The sequence below is a fragment of the Maniola jurtina genome, chromosome 23 (genome assembly GCF_905333055.1).
Source record: "Maniola jurtina chromosome 23, ilManJurt1.1, whole genome shotgun sequence".
Classification (NCBI taxonomy): domain Eukaryota; kingdom Metazoa; phylum Arthropoda; class Insecta; order Lepidoptera; family Nymphalidae; genus Maniola; species Maniola jurtina.
Genome location: NC_060051.1, coordinates 3996770 through 4020553, shown reverse-complemented (window position 1 = coordinate 4020553; position 23784 = coordinate 3996770). Strand labels below are relative to the sequence as shown.

Below are 23784 nucleotides of genomic sequence, written 5' to 3'. Positions count from 1 at the left end.
ATCTGTTCACGTAGTGGAAGGTCTACAAACGCTTCACTTCCCTGTGCGAGGTCCCAATTTTTGGGTCCCTTGGGAACCCAACGTTTATTAGTCTTTCGAACCCATGCGTCATTCCCATTGCCACTTCAACTTCGCGACCCGTTGCGCTATGTCGATTACTAGCTGGTTCTCTTTAAGAGGGGTCTCTCCGTCACTCGCTTCATACAAACGTAGTTCGTCTCTCATTGGAATACTAACCAATCATACTCAATGGAATTTTGTAGAAACGTTTCGGGAGCTAATATTTATGCCTTTGGTTTTCCAGATTTCCGTTAAAATATTCGGTTTCAAAGTTACGCGGTCTTAAAAATTCACATACAAATCTTTGAGCCCCTGTAATTTTAAAACTACATATTTTTAGAAAAATCTAAAATACCACAGGCACAGATATTAGTTTCTAGAATATGTCTGCAAAATTTCATGGACTTTGGTTGCTTAATATTCAAATGAAATTGGAACTACGTTTGTATGAAGCGAGTGACGGAGAGACCCCTTTTAATAATAAATAGATATAAATGCAGTAGCTGTATCTTTAAAACAATGTATAAGTATGCTATAGTAACTGACACCACCTCTTGAGAATGCAAAGGGCAGTGAGCAGCCATTTCTAAATTTAGCCGCGTAGCCCGTACCTTTTAAAGATTAACGCGATGAACTAGTATTACTAGGGTGACTACTCTTACTTTTTTAATTCAATTACTAGTTAGCCCTTGACTGCAATCTCACCTGGTGGTAAGTGATGATGCAATCTAAGATGAAAGCGGACTAGCTTTCAAGGGATGTGGCAGTTTTGTTAAACCCGTATTTATCTCTTATTATCGGCTTCTATACAGCATCGTACCTGAACGTTAAATCACTAAATGGCACGGCTTTGCCTGTAGGGTGGTAAGTAGCCACGGCCGTAGCTGTTTACCAGATTAGCTTATTTTGTGAGACCGTCTGAAAAATCTGATGTACCTACAGTTTCGGAAATAGTGGATGGAACTTCTCAACGGGTAACAGCAAATCGATCCAGTTCCCACGGGGTTTTAATCCCTAAAATACGCGAGCGAAGTCGCGGACATCAGCTAGTATTTTTAACCCCCGATCCAAAAAGAGGCGTGTTATAAGTTTGACGTGTGTAATCTGTGTATCTATCTGTCGCATCGTAGCTCCTAAACTAATGAACCGATTTTAATTTAGTTTTTTCGTTTAAAAGGTGGCTTGATCGAAGTGTTCTTAGCTATAATCCAGGAAAATCGGTTCTGCCGTTTGAAAGTTATCAGCTCTTTTCTAGTTACTGTAACCTTCACTTGTCGGGGTGTTATAAATTTTTAGTTTACACTTGTAATACTTGCTTTGACTTAACGAACAGTCACCCTAACTATTACGTAGTGCAACCAATATGCTGGCTAAGCTAGTTTTTACCCCAGTCTGTATGTCCATAGAAACTCGATGAATTATTCATAGTGTAGTGCTAGGTGTCTAGGAATAATATAGTCGTTAGCAAACATACCATTAGGTTGTTATGATAAACAACATAACTTCTACAAATGGTACATTTACTGGTGAGAAAAACACCCCCGACAAGTTAAGGTTACAGTAACTGAAAAGGGCTGATAACTTTCAAACGGCTGAACCGATTTTTTTGGATTATAGCTAAGAATACTCTCGATCAAGCCACCTTTGAAACAAAAAAAAAAACTAAATTAAAATCATTAGTTTAGGAGCTACGATGCCACAGACAGATACACAGATACACACGTCAAACTTATAACATCCCGCTTTTTGGGTCGGGGGTTAAAAACAAGAAAACAAATCCTGAAACTAAGTAATAACCACAATAAACAAGTGAACCACTTTATCTCGACTGACATTGCCTTTTTTGCCACTTATTTACCTACACTTTTCGTACGAACGCTGCAACTGCAAATTCCTAAAAACGTAAAAGGCGGTAAAACCGAGATAAAGCAAACGATCCGTCAACCAGGGGGCAGCACCTGCGCTCCCTAGAGCCAAGCGGAACGGACTAAGGGATTGTTGCAATAAATGAGTGTTTATATTTCTTACCAGCTTTTCACCCAGCTGCCGACAGATACATAATTGCTATGTTGAATTTGGTTCAAACGTTTGTTGATCATTTTAGATGCAATCCAATTACTTACGGGTTGCAACTTGCAAGTTCCGCTTCAGTTTATTAACTGTTTATTATACTTATATATTCAAGCGTTTCGGTACTGAGCTAATGCAGAGAAAATATAGAGTCTTACTCTTGTGATAGGTTTGAGAGACAAATATGAAATATCTCATCATCTCTACCCATCGCTGACCATCGGATCGGAATAGAGAATATTTAGTTCTTCTTACATCCGTATTCACAAACGTTACTATGAGGTCTCATAGTGCGCTCACACACGCACAGTGTCCGTTCCACCAATCAGATGACTGTCACGTCAATTTACAATGATCTGATTGGTGGAACCTACACTATGCGTTCGAGCTTACTGTGAGACCTCACAGTAACTAACGTTTGTGAATACGGCCGAGTCTTATTCATTTGGAAAAAAAACGATTAAAAAAAGATAATTACAATAATATCAGTTTTTGAAGAAATTTTATATAGATAGCTTGTATCCCAGAGAAAGATGTAGGCAACTTTTTGTCCCGGAAAATCAGAGAGTTTCTACGGGGTTTTTAAAGAACCCAGTCCAAGTAAACGAAGTCTTGGGTAATCTTAATAATTGGTACAGCTTTCATCCTGGAGAATGAAAATGAAAGAGTTCCCACGGAATTTAAAAAAAACTTAATCCACGCGACGAAGTTGTGGGCATCATCTTGTTGCTAAATTAAACATGCTTAATCCCACAATAAAAATCAATAATAATATCATTGAAAAGATAGAGGAAGCACGAAATTTGGGAGTAGTCTTTGACACCGCACTGCACTTTGAGACTCACATTCTTAACGCCGTCCGCAATAGCTTATATCGCCTTAAGCTGCTTTATAAAATGAGGCCCTATATTAGTTTAAAGTTAAGAATATGGTTATGCGAATCACTCGTTCTGTCAAGACTAAATTATGCTGACACGGTATATGGGCCTCGTCTCTTAAGTAGGACTAAAAAAGTTATTCAACGCGTCCAAAACGCCTGTGCTAGGTATTGCTTTAATATCCCACCACGCACGCATGTCACTTCCTACATTAACGAGGCAAATCTCCTGAAGATGGAAGCACGGAGGAAGTTACACCTTGCTACTCTACTGTTTGGGGTACTTAAGCACGGAATCCCAGAATACCTGCGTAATAAACTAATGTGGTTTGGTGATAAGTCAGCACGCATTACACGTAATTCCTATCTCCTACTGTCTACACCAAAGCATAAAACAGCGGCATTTAAGGGAAGTTTTAAATTTGCGGCTACTAAGTGCTGGAACGATTTACCACCACCGTTAAAATTGCCTATGTCCCTTGGAATTTTTAAAACTAAACTGAAAACATATCTTCTTTTGCAACAAAAAATTACAAATTAAAATTAATTATTATATTAAATATTTACTATTTGGATCAATCAGCACAGTATCGTTACAGCACTTAAGCCGCACTTTATAATTTATTAGATTATAATCTTAGATTGCATTCATTATTTTTCTTGCTTGTCTTTGTACCTTAATTTTTATATCGTTAGTCTTTTTGCTTTGTTTTTTTTTTTTTTTTATTATATTATAATTATTTTATATTTAAATTAGGTAACTTGTAGTCCGTGACCTCACTCTTTAAGGCTCCCACTGAAAACCAGCGCTGCAGCTTGCTGCAGCATTATGCTGAGTGGGAGACCTATATTTGGTCACATGGGACATTTTAATTTTAGTATATGTTAACTTATAAGTATAATATTATTATGTAGATATTCATTCAATTAGTTTTAAGATATATTGTATTGTAATGTGATCAAATAAAAAAAGTTTTCTTTCTTTCTTTCTTTCTTTAAATGCACCTTTTTTCATTTACGCCGATGTAAAGCTGTGTTGTGTGTTACATGTGAAAAAAGTATGTGTTACACCGATTTCCATTCTTCTTGTTTGTAATATTAAGGCACATACGTTCACAATAAAGAAAAACAATTTCTATTTCGTAGAGCAGTAACCATCAAAAACTATTGTTATAAACCTTCGTACCGTTTCAGAAACTATTCCCAGGAATAATAGAACATCTTCACGCGCAATGAAACTGGTACGATGACGCAATAACTCATGACACCTGCGAAAGATCACACAATCCGATGGAACTCCAAAGTTCTCCCGAGGGGAGTTACGACATTTTTCAGTTACGTCCTTTTGCACGGCGCCGCGACAAGTTGTTACAAATTTTGTCCCGTGTTATTTCATATAAAAATATTGATGGAACGTGAACGTTGCTTTCGATGGTTGCTCTTTAAGATTTTGTAAGAGATAAGAAAAGTTTTGACATGTTCCGTTTGTCATGTTAGAGTCGACGGGTCTCACATTTTAATACTTATTGAGTTACTGTGTATAATTTAACGATAAATTTTAATTATTTATTGGCTTATTTGTAATTCTTACCTAGAATTTGTTAGGTAGTATTCATTTACTAATAATTCACTGTATTCTGATTTTATCAGGCAAAATAATAATAACGTTGTTATTTGCCAAATACAAGCACTTACAATTTTTAATGAATAACAACGTTGCTAAGTAACGTATCGATAGATTATGACAGCATTAGAATTTAGAACAAAAGAGTATAAGTTTAGTAAAAAAACTGTCTTTTTGCTATATTTGGATACTACAAAGCTGTTATCTTAGACCAGACCTTTTTTATCAGATGTTGGTATGCTAGATGTATATTTCCATTGCTACAAGATTATTAAGTACTTATGCGTACTTATATGTTTTTTTTAATGAATAAATCTTTTCGCATTTGTTAAGCTTTTAATTAGGTTAAGCTTCTGATGCCTAAACTAAGTTACTGACTAACCTATGTTATAGGCATCAGTGCTCTCCCCTTAAGACTAGAACTAAAACAATAAACGTATTACACAGAAAATATAATACAAGAGAAAAAAACAACAATCACAGACTATTTCTATTATTAAACTGTGTAAAATTGACGTAAAACTCTTCAGAAATTAATTAAAATGGCTTACTATAGTCCGTAAAGTTTCACAAAATGTTTCAATAATACCTGCTTTTCTGAGTGAAGCTTACACAAGATTGTTTTAAAGTCCATCAGCTAGTAGTTTACATATACTGGCTTATACTTGAATATAAAGCTCCAAACTATATAGCTCCATCCCCCTCCCCCCACTTAACAACTAATGTAGTGGGATAAGAAGGGAAGATTAATGAGGCTGCCCGCTCCTGCACCTGAGTCTGCCTGAAACTACAGCTTAGTTGCCAAACGTTTTATATGCACTTAACGTACCGTGTAGTCATTTGTTAGTATCTACTATGCGTTTCAAATGTGAAATCCATTATCCGAGTAATAATATTTTATAGTTTCCCTTGTAGTCTATAACTTTTATCCTAGCAAATAATAGCTTGGTTTTGTATTTTTACATAACTACCCAAAAAAGAAGAGTAATGTTTTTAGGACATATTGTATGTATGTAGATATGTTGCATAATTCCACTATAAATTCTAAATGTCTGAACAGATTTGGATGTATGAGGTATCTGGACATTTTCAAAACGAAGTGTCTATATTGCATTTTAAATAATAATATGGCGGCGCTTTTCAGAATTATAGGCAAAATGTACTTTTATACGTTTTATTAATTTAGCCCATGATTCCTATCTCGCCTGGAGGTGGGATCTGAAATAGAAACAGTTTGGGATAGCATCTATGAAATCTATAACCCTGATCGGTTTCTTCGTAGCATCGTACTGGAACGCTAACTAAAGGTTGCCTGATAGAGATTGCTCCAAGCAATAAGGCCGCCTTTGCACACAATTGTTTTTTCTGTTTTCTTCTTTCTGTCTTGACGTGATCCTTTACATGTGTTTTTGTGTGCAATAAAGTGTTCTATCTATCTAAATTGCTTAGTTTATAGTTAGGTAACTTAGCCACGGCCAATACCTCCTTTTTTAGTAAAAATAGCGAGCAAACGAGCAGACGAATCACCTAATGTTAAGTGACCATCGCCATCCATGAAAATTTTCAGAGGAACTGCTATAGCGTAGCCGGCCTTTTAGGAATTTGCTGACCCCTTGAATAACCCCATGTTGAAATCTAGTGGAAACACCGCTGAATGGAGTTGGTTTCATAGTGCGTGGGTAAAAATATCTGGCATAACGGGTAGATGAAGTGTACCCAGATGGTGAGGATGAAATTGCCTACGGGGGGTTGCGGTGCAGTAGTAGAAAATATAGTATGCAAGTAGTATGTAATTGGAGGGGAAAGGGCATGGCTAACATTCTTTTTTTAAAAAAAGAAAAAGAAAGAAAAGAAAAAATGTCTTTGCGGATTATTGTGATGGAATTTGCACCTTTCTCTCAATGAAAACCTAATCGTAAAGATACTAAGGTAGGAGAAAGAGAAAGAGAGTCATTTGTGTCAACCAATACCACTTTACTACAAGACAATAATAGTATAGTTGGGAATGAATCATCAATGTCAACGTCTTTCTATTGACTATTCAAGTACATATTCAAATCGACTTCCAGTCAAGCGTGAAGCTTTAGCTATTAATAGCTACGAAAATAATAAAATACACGAGGAAAAGCCTTGAATTTATTTCCAAAACGAAATAATGTATTTGCTGTAGATTATTTTTGCTTCGCCTTCTTGCTGATCATTTTATTTTCATTCCTAGACAAATATAAAGAATACTCTACTTTCTTTATATTTTTATTTTTCTTAAACCTTAATATTTAAAAAAAAACACAAACTTATGTCCTGGTCTGCTTTATTAGTTTGCAATGATTTTTTGCATAGATAAACTAAAAGCTGGAGAGTGATACAGGCTACTTTATTCCCGAAAAACAGAGATTTCCCACGGGATTTTTAAAAACCTAAATCCAAACGGACAAAATTGCGGGCTTTATATTATAGAATAAGATACAAGTGTAAATTAAAAATTTATAACACCCCCGACAAGTGAAGGTTACAGTAACTAGAAAAGAGCTGATAACTTTCAAACGGCTGAACCGATTTTCTTGGATTATAGCTAAGAGCACCCTCGATCAAGCCACCTTTCAAACAAAAAAAACTAAATTAAAATCGGTTCATTAGTTTAGGAGCTACGATGCCACAGACAGATACACAGATACACACGTCAAACTTATAACACCCCTCTTTTTGGGTCGGGGGTTAAAAATATAATAGAGAAGTATGAAAAACAATCAGATAAGGGAAACTGTATAAAGTTATCCCCCTAACAACTAATGCAGTGGGATAAGTAGGGAAGATTAATGAGGCGCCCGGTTCTGCACCTGAGGCCGGCCAGAGCTGTAGTTGATAGTCGTTTTATATGCACTTACTACCTTTTACTTGTTTTTCTATTATTTATTCCATACTATTGGCGTTTTTACGGCTGCAACTGTGCATTAATTTTTACAATTTGAAATTGAAACCACTTACGCCCTTTTTAACCCCCGACCCAAAAAGAGGGGTGTTAAAAGTTTGACGTGTGTATCTGTGTATCTGTCTGTGGCATCGTAGCCACGGTAATATTATTTATACAGTATTCTAACTCGGCCGTTTCTTTGAAATAAATACCTACAGCTGCGCGGTACGTAAACATGCGATAGGGCTGCCTGCCGCCAGCATTTTAATTTTTGCCTACTTTGTGTTTCCATCTAGTTTTGTGATTGTAAATATACTTTTTTATATAAACAAATAAAATACTTTGTGAATTGCATAGGAAATGTCCAATAAAAATGCGTGTTGTTTTTTGATTGGTAGATTTAATTAAAAAATCATGTTTATGATTGAATAACAAATCGGTCTTATACATTCGAGACCGAAAAATATTTGCGCCTCGACTGAGATGTAGGAAATTAAACGAACGTTACGAATTATTAAATTTTAAAGTTTAAAAAATCCGCATTCTAGTATAAAGCTTTTAATCAAAAATTGTTTTGGGTGACATGGACAAGATGGAGAAAATGGAATATCTTTTCCTTGGTTATAGATACCTGCAGTTACTTTACAATTTATATATTTGGTTTTAAATGAACTTCGGAATATTTTCTCCATTTTTTGCATATATTTCATAAAATCATCGCTGGGTACAATCAAAAAAGTTTGCGAATTAATCTTATTGTAGTCCCGGTACCTTAAAACCGACATTCTGAGCTGAAATTGTGGCTTCTTTGATCGGGTTTCACATACAACGAAAAAATCGCGTGGTTATTGTTAGAAAAACAAAACACCGCCCGTTCGTCAATGCGGCACAGTCGCGACTGTCTGCGTGTCGAGCGCCTGCCGACATCGAGGTGCGTATGTATAGCTTGCATTTCGCCCGTTTGTATGAAGTTGGAATACTGTATACATACCATTACCGTGTCGTAGCTCTAGCTAGTGGCAATGTAGTTTTTTTTGTTTGAAAGGTGGCTTGATCGAGAGTGTTCTTAGCTATAATCCAAGAAAATCGGTTCAGCCGTTTGAAAGTTATCAGCCGGGCGATTCAGAACACTCGATTCGGTAAGTTACCGTTCGATAAGACGTACTCTTCATTGAAAAATACGTCTTATCGAACGATAACTTACCGAATCGAGTGTTCTGAATCGCCCGGCAGCTCTTTTCTAGTTACTGTAACCTTCACTTGTCGGGGGTGTTATAAATTTTTAATTTACACTTGTACTAGTTAAAGTTTTGCATATTTTATCGAAACAAAAATAATAAAACGGCCAAGTGCGAGTCAGACTCGCGCACTGAGAGTTCCATACTCGGGTATTTTTTCCGACGTTTTGCACGATAAATCAAAAACTAATATGCATAAAAATAAATAAAAATCTGTTTTAGAATACGCAGGTAAAGCTCTTTCATACGATACTTCCTCACTTGGTAAAGTTATCTTACTTTGAAAATTGAAACACATTTTTTTCTCTGTGATGTAACCACAAATTCACGGGTTTCGGATTTATTCATTTACTTGTGCTATAAGACCTATCTACCTGCCAAATTTCATGATTCTGGGTCAACGGAAAGTACCCTATAGGTTTTCTTGACAGACACGATGGACGGACGGACAGACAGACAACAAAGTGATCCTATGAAGGTTCCGTTTTTCCTTTTGAGGTACGGAACCCTAAAAAGATAATAATAACTCTATAAAGAATCCAAATTTTCAAAAATATAATTCTCAAAATTGACATTTACCGTGAGCTCAAGTGAGGAAGCAAGCAAAAAGTTACACTAAAAGTTCTGGTCACTTACAGAAACAATCGATCAAAAATAACGAGCGTCCACCAGTAGCTCGTTAGTGTAAGTCTAGACGATCGTTAATCGGCTTCAAGAACAACTTCATCTCATTCTGTGTCTCCCTTATCTCCGTCAGTGGGACGCAGGTGTGTCTGTCCTCCCCTTTGGCAATCCATAGAGTCCCATCACATAACATAATTCTTCATCTCAAACATTGCAAATATTTTGGCACCATTTTAGGGAGCATTATTACTATTTTCAAAGCTTTTAAAGCCATTATTATTGCTATTATACCATTTTATCTATTTGTACCATAACAAGAAGGATTACAGTAAAAAAAAACACATACAGAAGGAGGATACAAAAGGCGGCCTTATCGCTAATTAGTGATCAGAGCGATCGATTAGTTATCTCTATGTTAAAAAAAAAGATTCCGACGAATTGAGAACCTCCTCCTTTTTTTGAAGTCGGTTAAAAATTAAAAGTTCTGTAGAAATTCACGAATTTAAACACTTATGATTTGTAAGTGCAAAAATTCGCTTTCTGTGAAACGTAGCAAATCGTTTGCTACAATAAAAATTTAACAAGATGCTTGCTAACATGCAGCGATGCCAATATTCTCGCTCGCGCGCTCTTAACTTGGGTTGTTGACCTTGCCCGCGGGAAGTTTCAAACTTGAGATATGTTGCTTCGTAATTTTTCACAGGCTACTTAATGTAACAAGTGCTACATATGAAAAGGCTTTTCAGATGATTTTTCACATGCTACCTGTGAAATGGTCCTAGACCCACGTTCCGATCCCGTAGATTGGATTTAGCCCACCACACGATACGATAACACTGTCACATCGCTTGATGAATTGGTTATTAGATTGTCGGCACCGTTCGGTGTATTTTGCACTCTTCTTGCCGATATATTTTTATCCCCCTTTTTGGGGGTTCTGTCGTTTTTAACCCCAAAAAGAGGGGTGTTATGTTTGACATGTGTATCTGTCTGTGGCATGGTAGCTCCTAAACTAATGAACCGATTTTAATTTAGTTTTTTTTGTATGAAAGGTGGCTTGATCGAGAGTGTTCTTAGCTATAATCCAAGAAAATCGGTTCAGCCGTTTGAAAGTTATCAGCTCTTTTCTAGTTACTGTAACCTTCACTTGTCGGGGGTGTAATTAATTTTTAATTTACACTTGTAGTTTCTGCCATATATAGTGCATGCAAATGATCTGAGGTATGACTGAGCTTTGTACAAAAACAGATCTCAGCCGGGCTTGTGTATTTAATCCTAAAGCTCCGGCTACACGCGCGTTCTTACCTGAGAGCTGTGATTACTGTAAATCTGTAATTAGTACGTAACATGTAAAAAGTAACGTCAGTTATTTAATATCCTACTTAGAATAAATAATTTACCTAAACCTATAGTAACCATAAATCTTTGAAAGCAGATTATATTTCTAAAGTGATTAGGAATATACATCATATTATCGATTTTGTTTTGTGTACAAACTTTACAGAATAGGCGTCTTTGTGCCAAGTCTCAGTACCTAGTAAATAGAGTTAAGACTTAGCTCTCCTAAACCTATAAAAGCGGTCTTACGTATCGTTACCTTACACAATCCTATGAGTTATAGCGCAAACAACAAAGTGATACGACTATTTTCCCCATACGCACATATGAAGCGCCTATTTAAAGTCGCAAATCCAACATAAATAATACTTAGCAAATTGACAGTTATTGGGAATTATCCATTTTGCGAAGGTTCCCCCTTGCAAAAAAAATAACAACTTAATAGGGTAAACGCCAGGAGCTATAAATTCGCAAAAACGAGATAAAAATATCGGGAAGAGAGGAAAATGCGCGAACGGTGTGACAATCTAATAATAGCACAGTCTAGGAAATACCTAAATTGGTATTTTTAACCATGGAAGGTGCTACTGGGTTGGGTTGGGAGATGTAGTAATTAAAATGATGTTCAAAATGTATTAAACTTTTACTTTTCAAAATGAAATTGCATTGAATAATGCAAAATAGAGTTCATTTTCAAAAAATTCCAAAAAATAATGTCTTATCACACTTTGTACGATAAATCAAAAATTATTAGGCAAAAAATATATAAAAATCTGTTTTAGAATGTGTAGGTAAAGCACGTTCACAATGATACCCCACTTGGAATAGTTATCTTACATTGAAAATTTAAAATACTAATTATTTGTTCATGACCTCATTTTTTTTGCTATGTAACTACAAATTCGGTTTTCGGATTCTTCCCTTCATTTGTGCTATAAGACCTATGTACCTGCTAATTTCATGATTCTAGGTCAATGGAAAATACCTATCCTATAGGTTTCTTGACAGACAGACAAACACCGAAGTGATCCTAAAAGGAAAAAAGGATTTCCTTTTTAGGTACGGAAGCCTAAAAATGAACTTCAATCTAGACCGAGCTACATCGCTATTCGCTCTGTTCATTACATAGTGACCAGTAAATAGACAAGCTCCATATTCCAAAGTTTTTAAAATAATTTATCTTTATTGTTTCAGATGCCAACACAAGATGAGCCGACGATTTGACCACAACACAAACCATGAAACTATTTAACACAAACCGAAAACACGAACCAACCATGTTCGAAACCATACATCTGGAACCTTTAGAAAAGGTTGTAAACACCAAGAAAAAGAGTCTTCTAGATCTAAAATCACTTCTAGAAGACAGAGGAGGCACGATCCCTCACAATGGTTACAAAAGAAAAGTCATTCTGGAAGACAGATCTAGCAATAATAGTGTTTATCGGTTAGACAATAAAGTTAGTTTTCGTGATACAACTTTTAGTGAAAGCAATACCAGGTGTAGTGGAAGGTTAAGGGAGTGGTGTAGACTTAAGACTTTAGTGTTTGTGTTGTTAGTGGCGTGTTTTGTGGATACTAGGCTGCAGGCTGAGGCGAGAAGTTCAGGTGAGTTCCTTTAATACCTATTTTTACCTATTCGTGTATTCTCTAGTCTATGACAAAATGGTCAAAGAGTAGTTATCTAATAGACGTATAATATGCTACCTAAATCGTTTTAAATACTATTTCAACCGCTAAACAAACTTTAACTAATGAATACTACAAAAACAAAAATACAATAATTACAATTAGTTCTAATCCATACCAATTCCATACTTTTAATTATAAATGCGATAATATTATAAATGCGAAAGTGTGTCTGTCTGTCTTTCTGTATGTCTGCTACCTTTTCACGGCTTAAAAGTTTAACCGATTCTGACGAAATTCGGTATAGAGTTAGCTTATATCCCGGGGATGGACATAGGCTACTTTTTATTTCAGAAAATCAAACAGTTCCCACAGGATCTTTAAAAACCTAAATCCACGCGGACAAAGTAGCGGGCATCCTCTAGTAGTTCATAAATTGATTAAAGCACATTCACCAAGTTAATTCAAGTGGGTTTCAAAGGTGGGACTAAAAAATTAGTCATTGAGGTAAAAATTCCAAAACCCAATTTTCTATTGACTTATTTTATGACTAACTTTTTGGCAAGCAATTGTGGTTTTCATTCATTAATACATCAAACAAAACATAAGTAATAATATTATGACTAAGCTTACATTCATCTGTTAAGCTTTAGGTGTAGAGTCATTTCTGCGGGGAAAAATATATGTTAAAAAATTGAAAAATATTTGTCGTTTACGTCATTGATCGCCTTCCGTACAGTATGAGTTTTATAATATTAATTAAGGATAAATAAAAAAATCATGATTTCAATTTAAATATTCTCTTTAATAATAATGAATTCTAGTAACGCTATACAAAAGACCATATAATTTTACAGTCCAAGACCTTTTAGATTTTCAAGGGAATTTAAACAAAGGTCAATGGTTTGCATCCTGGATAAACATTTTGGCTTATGGTAGTACCTACTACATGGTAATGATATATCACTCGCGGGCGTAAATCAATTTTTTTTTTGATTCTCATTTTTCCTGAAAAAAAAAAAACAAAATAACATACCTTCGTATAATAGTAACACGTAAAAATATACCTACATGTAAAACATGTATGTATGTACATACCTAGAGAGTCTTAAGAAAAATAAATATAAATAAACAAACAGACCACTAGAAGAAAACAAACACCACCTTAAGAGTTTCTTTGTACACCCATCCACACCTGCTAAATTTTACATAGTATTCTAGCCATTATCGTACTAGACTTAAAGACTATTTTAGATCACACTTTGGCCACCGCAATGAAGGTGATGTGCACTGTCTAAGTGTCGGTTTAAGCCCTTGTTGAGAACTGGTCGCGATTTATTGTACACTTCTACGCTACTGTTTATTGCTTTTCTTTTAATCTTCTTGTATTGGTAAGATGGTAGGATGTTAAATCAAACAGTTTTTGCCCTCGATTCCATAGTGGGTAAGTCGATGATTGATCCTAACTAAGAATAGAATACTTGGCTGCGAGATTACAATATCATAACTTATAGTACTTATAAATAGTAGGTACCTACTTATAATAAGAATAGAGAGTAGAGATTTATAGCTATATAAGCAGTGATAGACTAAGTGTGGGATGAGAGGGACAGCCTGCCCTGGGTCTCGAATGTAGAGGGCCTCCAAACTTTGCGAAATCACAGACAAAAGAGTATGTTCAGTAAGTAAGAACTAGTTTGTTATTTGAGGCCTCCAAAAAAAAATCAAAATAAAAAAAAAATATATTAAAAAAAACTACAAAAAATCGCGTTTTTATACCATGATTAAATTAATACTTTCTGATTGTTTTCAAATCAAAGATAGAGAAATTAAAGACTTTTTAAATCTAATAAATCCACGTGGACGAAGTAGCGGTGATCATGTAGTCCATACAACAAAAAAGGCAAGCTGACTGACTGATCTGACTGATCTATCAACGAACAGGTCAAACTATTGAACAGATCGATCTGAAATTTGGCATGCAGATAACGATTACGACATAGACATACATACATATGAGATGGGTACTAAGAAAGGATTTTTGAAAATTCAACCCCTAAGGGGGCAAAATAGAGGAAAATAGAGGTTTGAGACCACACGAACGAAGTCGCGGTCATCATTTAGTGTATAAATAAAATACCATGAGCATGCGAACTCGAAGAGATTACAAAGTTACATACTCAAACGTATATACCATATATCTACGTATAATCTTTTACGTCATAATTTCAAGAGCTCAGACTGTATTTAGAGTCTTACCAAGGACGCAGAATTTGCAAATCTGCTCAAAAAGCCTCGTTAGCTTTAAAAGGCCTTTCAGACTGAATGCCTCGGGATGGAACAAGATATTTCACCGCCGCATAATGTTAGCAATACCCATACTGACATCTTATTTTATGTAGCAGGCCTAAAGTTATGTCTTACCTTATCTTTAGGTACAAGTATTTTAAACTCTAGTTATGAAATTGAACTTGTTTTTATTCTTCTACTAGCTGATACCCGCGACTTCGTTCGCGTGGATGTAGGTTTTTTAAAATTCCCGTGGGAACTCTTTGATTTTCCGGGATAAAAGTAGCCTATGTGCTAATCCAGGATATAATCTATCTCTATTCTAAATTTCAGCCAAATCCGTCCAGTAATTTTTGCGTTAAAGAGTAACAAACATACACACACACACACACACACACACACACACACACACATACAAACTTTCGCCTTTATAATATTAGTGTGTTGAAAATATCGTTTCTATTTTGTTATCAACTTGTGAAATGGTGAAGGAAAACATCGTGAGGAAACCTGCATGCCTGAGAGTTCTCCATAATGGTCTCAAAGATGTATGAAGTCGAGCGTGGAAGCGTACCGCTATAACAATTTTTTTTTTAATTACCGCTGTGAAAAAAGTGTTAATTCTTGTACGATGGTACGGAACCCTTAATGTACGAGTCAGACTCGCACTTGGCCGAATTTTTAAAACTGAAGGCCCACGCATTTCTCGTAGCTTAGTCAGTGTTACATCTCAATTATCGTACCCTAGTGAAAAGGATAAACACTGTGCTGTTTGTTCCACTTTCCGTGGTTCGCACCTTGATTATTGAATTATTAAGACAGTTAGAGCTTTTATTCCGAAATGGGAACATGCTATTTTTCACAGTTTAACAACTTTTTAGACTATTTTCGGAGAGGTTGAGCAACGGAGCTATTTTCAATGATTCGATTCGTGAATTTTATGACTTTGAATGAATGCAAAGTGTGTCTGTGTGTGTGTGTGTTGACTGGACGGATTTGGCTGTTTGGAATGGAGATGGACTATACTTTTATCCCGGGAAATCAAAGTTCCCACGAAATTGTACTAAACCTTAATCCACGCGTAGAAGTCGTGAGCCTTTGAACCCCCGATCCAAAAAGAGGGGTGTTATAAGTTTGACGTGTGTATCTATGTATCTGTCCGTGGTATCGTAGCGCCTAAACGAATAAACCGATTTTAATTTAGTTTTTTTTGTTTGAAAGGTGAATGAATGCAAAGTGTGTGTGTGTGTGTGGACTGGAGGGATTTGTCTGTTTGGAATGGAGATGGACTATACTTTTTATCCCGGGAAATCAAAGTTCCCACGAAATTGTACTAACCCTAAATCAAGCGTACGAAGTCGTGGGCATTAGCTAGTAACATCATATTTTCCTTGAGACTCCGAGTTAAACTAACAAGTAAAGTAACCAGTTAAGTTAGTTTGGGTCAAGTTGCGCGCTGCTTGACAGGTGAACTCACGTAACTGGTTATCTCTTGCACTTGACAGAGGATCTTGCTGGGTTTTAGTTGTGAAAAGCCGCAGGCGAAGACTAGTTATATTAATCCATCTTTACTAATATTATACAGCGGTAAAGTGTGTAGGTTTGTTTATAGGAAGTAATCTCTAGAACTACTGAACCGATTTTGAAAATTCTTTCACCAGTAGAAAGCTACATTATTCCAGAGTGACGTAGGCTATATTTTATTTTCAAAAATTAAAGATCTCTACAAAAATTGTAAACCCGTGCGAAACTGGGGAAAATCGCTAGTACTTATATAATGCGAAGGTATCTGCCTTTCTATCGCTAACTTTTCACGGCTCCCGTTTAACTGATTTTGACGACATTTGTTACAAAGATAGGAAGCCCGGGGAAGGATGTACCTACCTAGGCTACTTTTCACGCAAAAAATCAAAGAATTTCGGGTTTTCTAAAGGCCTATCCGTTAAACCGATTTTGACGAAACTTGTTACAGAGTTAATTTGTATTATAGAAACAAACACAGGGTAGATACTTTTCATTCCAGAAATTCTGATAGATGAAGTCGCGGGCATCATCTATTAAGCAATAAGGAAATAAAAAATTGGCAGTCAAAATTATGAAAAAATTATGTCTATTTTTTGAATTCATTTTAGTATCAAAAATCAAAATTTCATAATTTATATACTAAGTACATTAGTATATCAATTAAAACCTTATTAAAACCATTCAAATCAGTTTAGTTTTTACATATTCTATTGTACTCACACTCCGACCACGAGAACATTAACATGTCGGTGACGCGAATTTAATAAAATTTACCCATTCCAAAATGACCCAATGTGCCTAAAGAGGTTTTCAATCTAAAATTTGGCGCATAAAATAATATCGGATTTGCCTTAAAGCCTTCGATTAAAACAAAACATGACAACCCGCTTATGTTGCTAAAAATAACAAAAGCCGGATATAAGCCAATTAGCTAATCGTTCGAAGATTATCCGGGAATAGGCTACCATTTTCCAAACTTCAATCGTTTCATATCGATACAATCGAATCGAGTGACGATACACGGTCAAAATTGAATTAGCCACTAAAATGTTGTTAAAATAAAATGTATTTCAATTAGGACAGCTTGCGCCACTTATAATATTTCAAGACTACCACCGGTTCGGAAGGAAGATTCTAATGATTAGAGCCAGCAAGAAACTCAGCAGTTTTTCTTTTTTTAACTTATAGAGTAGCGCTTGGTTGCAATCAGACCTGGTGGCAAGTGATCATGCAGCCTAAGATGGAGCGCGCTTGCCTAGAAGATGCCTATTCACTCTGGCCTTGAAGTACCCATATTAAAATCGAAGGGAGGGGAAAACTGATAGGAAGCTGGAGTTGGTCTTTTTTGCGATGATACAAACAAATAACACTTTTTTTCTACTTTTGTACGCTTTTTAGTTCAACTCGCTCTTGCCTGGTTTTTTTGTACAGTCAAATGAGATCGTCCTCGAAGATATCAGAGATACGAAAGAATTTAAACGTAATTGCACGCAGATCAACTGAAAAACACTCCCAGAGCGATGCAAACCATTTAATCCTTTAAAGAAACCAATCTACCGCGAATTGAAGGAGAGAAAAAAATACTCAGAGAAACCAAGAGGTCCAATCCTATAATAATCCATTAAGATTTTGCCTCGCTCCGTCGAACACACTTCCAAACTCCCGCGAGGTAAATATTTCAACCTTTACCCCCCACCCCTCCCTAAGTATAATGTATTCTACACCTCCCCCTCAGACCTCATCTTTCCATCCCTATTTTGCATGAAGGGGGAATTTAAATTGTGTAATCTAACTTTCAATTCATTCATACATTCAACGCCATCTCTCGGTGATAAATTGAAACTCGGATGAATTCAAAACTCTTGGCTCTTGGCTCTTGGAAGCTGGGAAAGATTATCACTATCCCCAAACCAGGGAAGGACCGCCGCCTGCCAGGAAGCTACCGTCCGATCACTCTACTGTCGCACATTGCCAAGCTGTTTGAGCGTCTATTGCTGCGAAGGCTCACTCCCCATTTACAACCGAGGGATGAGCAGTTTGGCTTTCGCAGCAATCATTCCACGACGCTCCAGCTGGCAAGAGGACTACACCACATCGCCAGTGAGAAGAACAGAGGGTACTGCACCGTCGGGGTCTTTCTCGATATAGAAAAGGCCTTCGACCGCGTGTGGCACGCCGGACTCCTGGCGAAACTTCTCTCTACTAACTTGCCACCCGCGATCGTGCGGCTGGTAGCATCATACCTGGAGGGCAGGTCTTTCTATGTATCAGTGGAAGGCGCGGACTCCCAGCCTCGCCCAATACGCGCCGGAGTACCCCAAGGCAGCTGTCTGTCACCATGTCTGTACGCGGTGTATACAGACGATATCCCTACCCTCGCCGGACATCTGCGCGAGGGGGAGGAAGACGTACTGTTGTCACTCTACGCTGACGACAGTGCGTATCTTGCGTCGTCCTATCACCAAATCGTGGCCACTAATCGCATGCAACGCCTGTTGAACCTGCTTCCTGAATGGCTGGACAAATGGAGAATGGCTGTCAACGTGGGGAAAACAGCAGCCATTCTGTTCGGAGTTCGGAAGCCGCTACGTCAGCTCCAACTTCGAGGCCAGGGCATAGAGTGGCAGACTTCGGTGTGCTACTTGGGGTGCCGCATCGACTGTAACCTAAACATGGTTCCCACGGTGGACCACGCCGTGAACCACGCAAAGGCGGCCACGTCGATGCTGTACCAAGTCCTCACCTCAAGACTATCACCGAAGACCAAACTTCGAATTTACGGAGCCTATGTCCGTTCGCGCCTGACGTACGCGGCCCCTGCGTGGTACGCTCTTTGTTCGGCTTACCAGAAGCGCCGGCTACAGGTTCAACAGAACAAGTGCCTGCGCCTGATTGTAGGAGCTCCGAGGTACGTCAGAAATGACGTCATCCATCGTGATACCAAGACGCCCACCGTGGAGGAGTACGTCCACGCACTTGCGCGGCGCATGTTTGCCCGCGCGGACCATGGACCGTACATACACCTCCGTGGGATAGCACCGCTACAACACAGACCACCCAATGGGCGTCCTCTACCTCGTGAGCTTCTGCAGTCACCCGCACCAGCGCAACTTGCTGGTGAAGATGATGACGACGAGGACGACGCAAGCATTACTGGACCTGACAATACCCCCGTGCGCGATGGCGAGTCCATCGCCCACAGTACGGGGGCCCTGGATCCAATACACATCCGAGACCTCGAGGCCCAAAGCCAAGAAGGCAGGCCTTAGCCGATAACGGCTTAAAGGACGTTACCGGGGAAGTGTTCTTCCCCGCGCCACACCCGGGCAAGGAGGCCACGCCTCGAGGCCCGTACCCCCGTCTTGACATAGGTCAGATGGAGAAGACCCCGCTGCTGCTCTTGGCTCATTTACCCTTTGGTTTTGTTGATCATCGTGATAGTATAATCGTTTATTTTCAAATCAACATCCATTTTATCAAGTTGCTAACTCATCGTAATTACGTAGTAGGTACTTACTTATCTAAACATTTTATCACTTTATTTTATGTAATTGAAGCGCGTCTGCCAATCCACAGTGGGCCAACGTGACAGACTACGGCCTAAACAATTTTCATTCTGAGGGAGACCCGTGTTCAGTAGAGGGCCGGCGATGAGGGCATGCATTCACTCAGAAAGGGTTTTTGAAAATTACGTCATAATAGCTATCTGCATACCAAATTTCAACCCGATCCGTTCAGTAGTTTGAGCTGTGCGTTGATATAATATACTATATATATCAGTCAGTCAGTTAATTATTCAGTCACCTTTTCCTTTAATATATATTTAGATTCAATAATGTGCTACCATTATTTCCGTTTTTACAAGGACAACCCCATTAGAGTCGAAATCCTAGATCTCAAAGTTATTTAGAAACTTGCATCAGCAATTGCTCCAGATAAGTTTCCGAACAAAGACCTAGTTTAAAACTAATACGGGAGTAGTCCCGTTTCGCCAAAGATATCAGCTACAAAAAAAGGTAGATAGGTCGCACATTCCCTAAAAAAAATTTCAAAAATTATTCGATTATTAAACTTGTTATTAAACTAAAAATATTTTTTAGTGCTGATGAATATCTTCAAATTTTCTTTTACTTTAAATCGCTTAAATTGACTTAGTAGTGTTTAATAGAACCACTTAATTTAATAGTAAGTTTTTTTAAAATCATAAATTCATACTTAATCAAACCAAAAATCCTATTTTTTTTAATGTTTGTATTATTTTTAAGACTATGTATTTTCCTGCCAACTTGGCGAATTACAGCTGGATCATTGTATTATTATGTATTTACACTTGTATACATTTAGCAGCAAATAAATAAAATTAAATTTGTCAGGAATACAAATACTAGTTATTCAAGTTATATTGCACGCCACAAAGTGGCAGACTGTCACACTATCATACTAATGAAAGTTTGTGTATTTGTGTATGTGTGTGTGTGTGTATGTTTGTTACTCCTTCACGCAAAAATTATTAGACGGATTTGGCTGAAATTTGGAATGGATAATATCCTTGATTAGCACATAGGCTACTTTTTATCCCGGAAAATCAAAGAGTTCCCACATTTCGAAAAACCTAAATCCACTCGGGTGAAGTCGCGGGCATCGGCTAGTTAAAACTATTTAAGTAGGTATATTGTAACATCGAAAGCTACAGTTGCTTCTCATTGTCATCTTTTACTAGTATTGCAAAGTTCTTGATAGTAAAATCCGTAGTGAATCCTACTCTAGCGATATGAAAAAGTTATGATGAAAATTCAGTCGAGTTGTCAAATATAATTCTGTCTCCAAGCCCGTTTTATACGTGGATCCCTTTGTCTTCATTTATACTGCCATTTTTCTTGTTTATGTCTGTTATCTGCATTGATATACAAAACCCAAGATTTACATTTTACTATAGTGGAAAAATGAATTTAAGATTAGCATTAATTCTTAATAATTGCGTAGAAAATTTTAATTCAGTATAGCTGGATGAGAAAGGCAGTGTTATATGGGTAGTAGCTTCATCATGATATAAATTAATTCATCACAAGTGTAAATTAAAAATTTATAACACCCCCGACAAGTGAAGGTTACAGTAACTAGAAAAGAGCTGATAACTTTCAAACGGCTGAACCGATTTTCTTGGATTAATTATAGCTAAGAACACTCTCGATCAAGCCACCTTTCAAACAAAAAAAAACTAAATTAAAATCGGTTCATTAGTTTAGGAGCTACGATGCCACAGACAGATACACAGATACACAAATACATACGTCAAACTTATAGCACCCCTCTTTTTGGGTCGGGGGTTAAAAATAGGGTTACTTTAGGGCTACCTGCGTCAAATGTACTAACATTTGACGCCTGCCAGTGACGTCGATGCCTCGACGTTTTATAAAAAAAACTAGATGATGCCCGTGACTTCGTCCGCGTGGATTTAGGTTTTTTGAAATCCCGTGGGAACTCTTTGATTTTCCGGGATAAAAAGTAGCCTATGTGCTAATCCAGGATATTATCTATCTCCATTCCAAATTTCAGCCAAATCCGTCCAGTAGTTTTTGCGTGAAGGAGTAACAAACACACACACACACATACAAACTTTCACCTTTATAATATTAGTGTGATGTGATAGTGTGATTTCGTAAATGTCGTGAACTGTGGTGCTGTTCTTTAACATAGGAAATACTATTAAACTGTTATTACATATCAGTACAATATACATAATCGTATAGAACTATCAATTCAGTTCAGTTAATAGAACTGTACAACAGTCTCTTTGTTACCTGAAACAGTAGGTACATAAGTCTTCTTAATAATACCTCACCCAGTACTCAGCCTTCCTTATTCAGCCACTTCCTGCTAAGTGGACTCTTCATATCATGCTGTATGCCGCTTCACACTATACGCTTACTTGTACGCGGCCACATTAATAACTCTGTACATATCTTTGTTTATTTTTATATCAATGGTTATCTAGTAAGTAAAAAGCGTAGCTCCTATTTACAAAAGCGACGCGAGTATGGCAGGCAACTTCCATTTACTAAATGTCCTTTAATCAAATTACAGGCAATGCCGATGTTTCAGCACCAAAATATAGCTTTTCGTAATTGAGTTGCGCGACAATTTATACTCATATTGTAGGAAAATTGATATTTATATTCTGTTTACCTTTTCTTCTACTTAAACTTATATTCAAGATTACAGTTTTACTTAAATAATTCGAGCACAGTAAGTGATTACTTAAAAAAATCAATATTTCTGGATGAGAAAGGTAGAGGTGTGTGGGTAGTGGCTTAGTCTAGAAAGGCTGAAAATTGATAATGGTAATAAATACAGACCAGTGATACCTATTCATATTTTAAAAAAAAAATCGTACTTCATCATCACATTTAGGTTGATAGGTAAAAATCAACCTCGACCCTCCTCGACCTAGCTGAATTGTCATGGTGTACTACGTGTTAGCTCAGTTAGCCTAAATAATTTTAATCAAAGTCAAAGTCAAAATCATTTATTCAAAGTACTATTGTACTCCTTTTGATGGTCGGAATTGTATTTGTACGATATAGTGGTGATCATTAATTACGAACTTAAAACTAAAGCTACGAGGGTTCCAAACGCGCCCAAGTCTTAGGTTTACCCATTGACTTATATATTATTACATGGGTTTACTACTATTATTAAGTAAACTATTCTAGTTAAATGAATGTAGCAATACGATGCACATACGATTGCTTGCTAGGCTAAAATAATGAAAAATTCGCTATCCATGAAAAATCACCTGTGAAAACAAAACCAGATGAAAATGATTTGAAAGTAGCAATGATTCCCGTGTCTGCTATCTACAAAGAGATACGTCATAATATTATCTCCCGAGTGTCCAAACGAGGTGTCTGAAAAGGTTTTATCCAGCGAAAATTGCAATCAGTGTTAATGAACGTGGAAGGTACCGTCCGTAGGTTTGACATCATCAAATTGGCCTTCAAAAAGCCTAAAAAGTACAAGGTAAATGCATTAAAACCCTTCCTAATTACTGGATTGAGTGAAGAGTAAAGAGTGATTTCACTTCAGGATATCATGTATGTTTCCCTAATAGCTCGTTCACACAGGCAGCGTAAGCGTAGACGTAGCGCGTACCATTGCGTTGTAATGTATGGAACTGTATGAAACATGGCACACCGCTTGCGTAAAGCGTGGACGTATGCGTAACCCGGTGTGTTAGGGGTTTACGCGCGTCACTACGCACGTGTCACGTGTACGCAATTGGTGTGAATATTTTTACAACAATTTGCTTGGTCTATAAACTTGATATTTTGTATGTAGGATTCACGGTGCCTGAATTGTCTTAAAACCTAAATCCTATTCTTGTATTATCTTCTATCGCGATTCGCTATTTAGCGATAAGACCACCTTTTTGAACCTACATTTTAGGTTTTCTGTTTGTAACCTGTCGTTACTCATTTGTGTTGTGGTGCAATAAATTATATACATACATACATATACATAGACGAAGTCGCAAGAGAAGAGTTAGTGAAACAAGTGTAAATTAAAAATTATAACACCCCAGGCAAGTGAAGGTTACAGT

At 37.1% G+C, this 23784-nt stretch overlaps 1 protein-coding gene across 6 annotated transcripts in view; it reads left to right on the top strand.

The window, feature by feature from the left end:
* Nucleotides 1-23784, top strand: part of LOC123877355 (latrophilin Cirl) — a 494916-nt gene that overhangs the window by 286850 nt on the left and 184282 nt on the right. For all 6 annotated transcript variants that reach the window (XM_045924020.1, XM_045924021.1, XM_045924022.1 and 3 more), the window contains exon 2: nt 11937-12350. In XM_045924020.1, the coding sequence (XP_045779976.1) occupies nt 11981-12350 (370 nt within the window). In that variant the 5' untranslated portion in view covers nt 11937-11980. The remainder of the gene's footprint in view (nt 1-11936; nt 12351-23784) is intronic.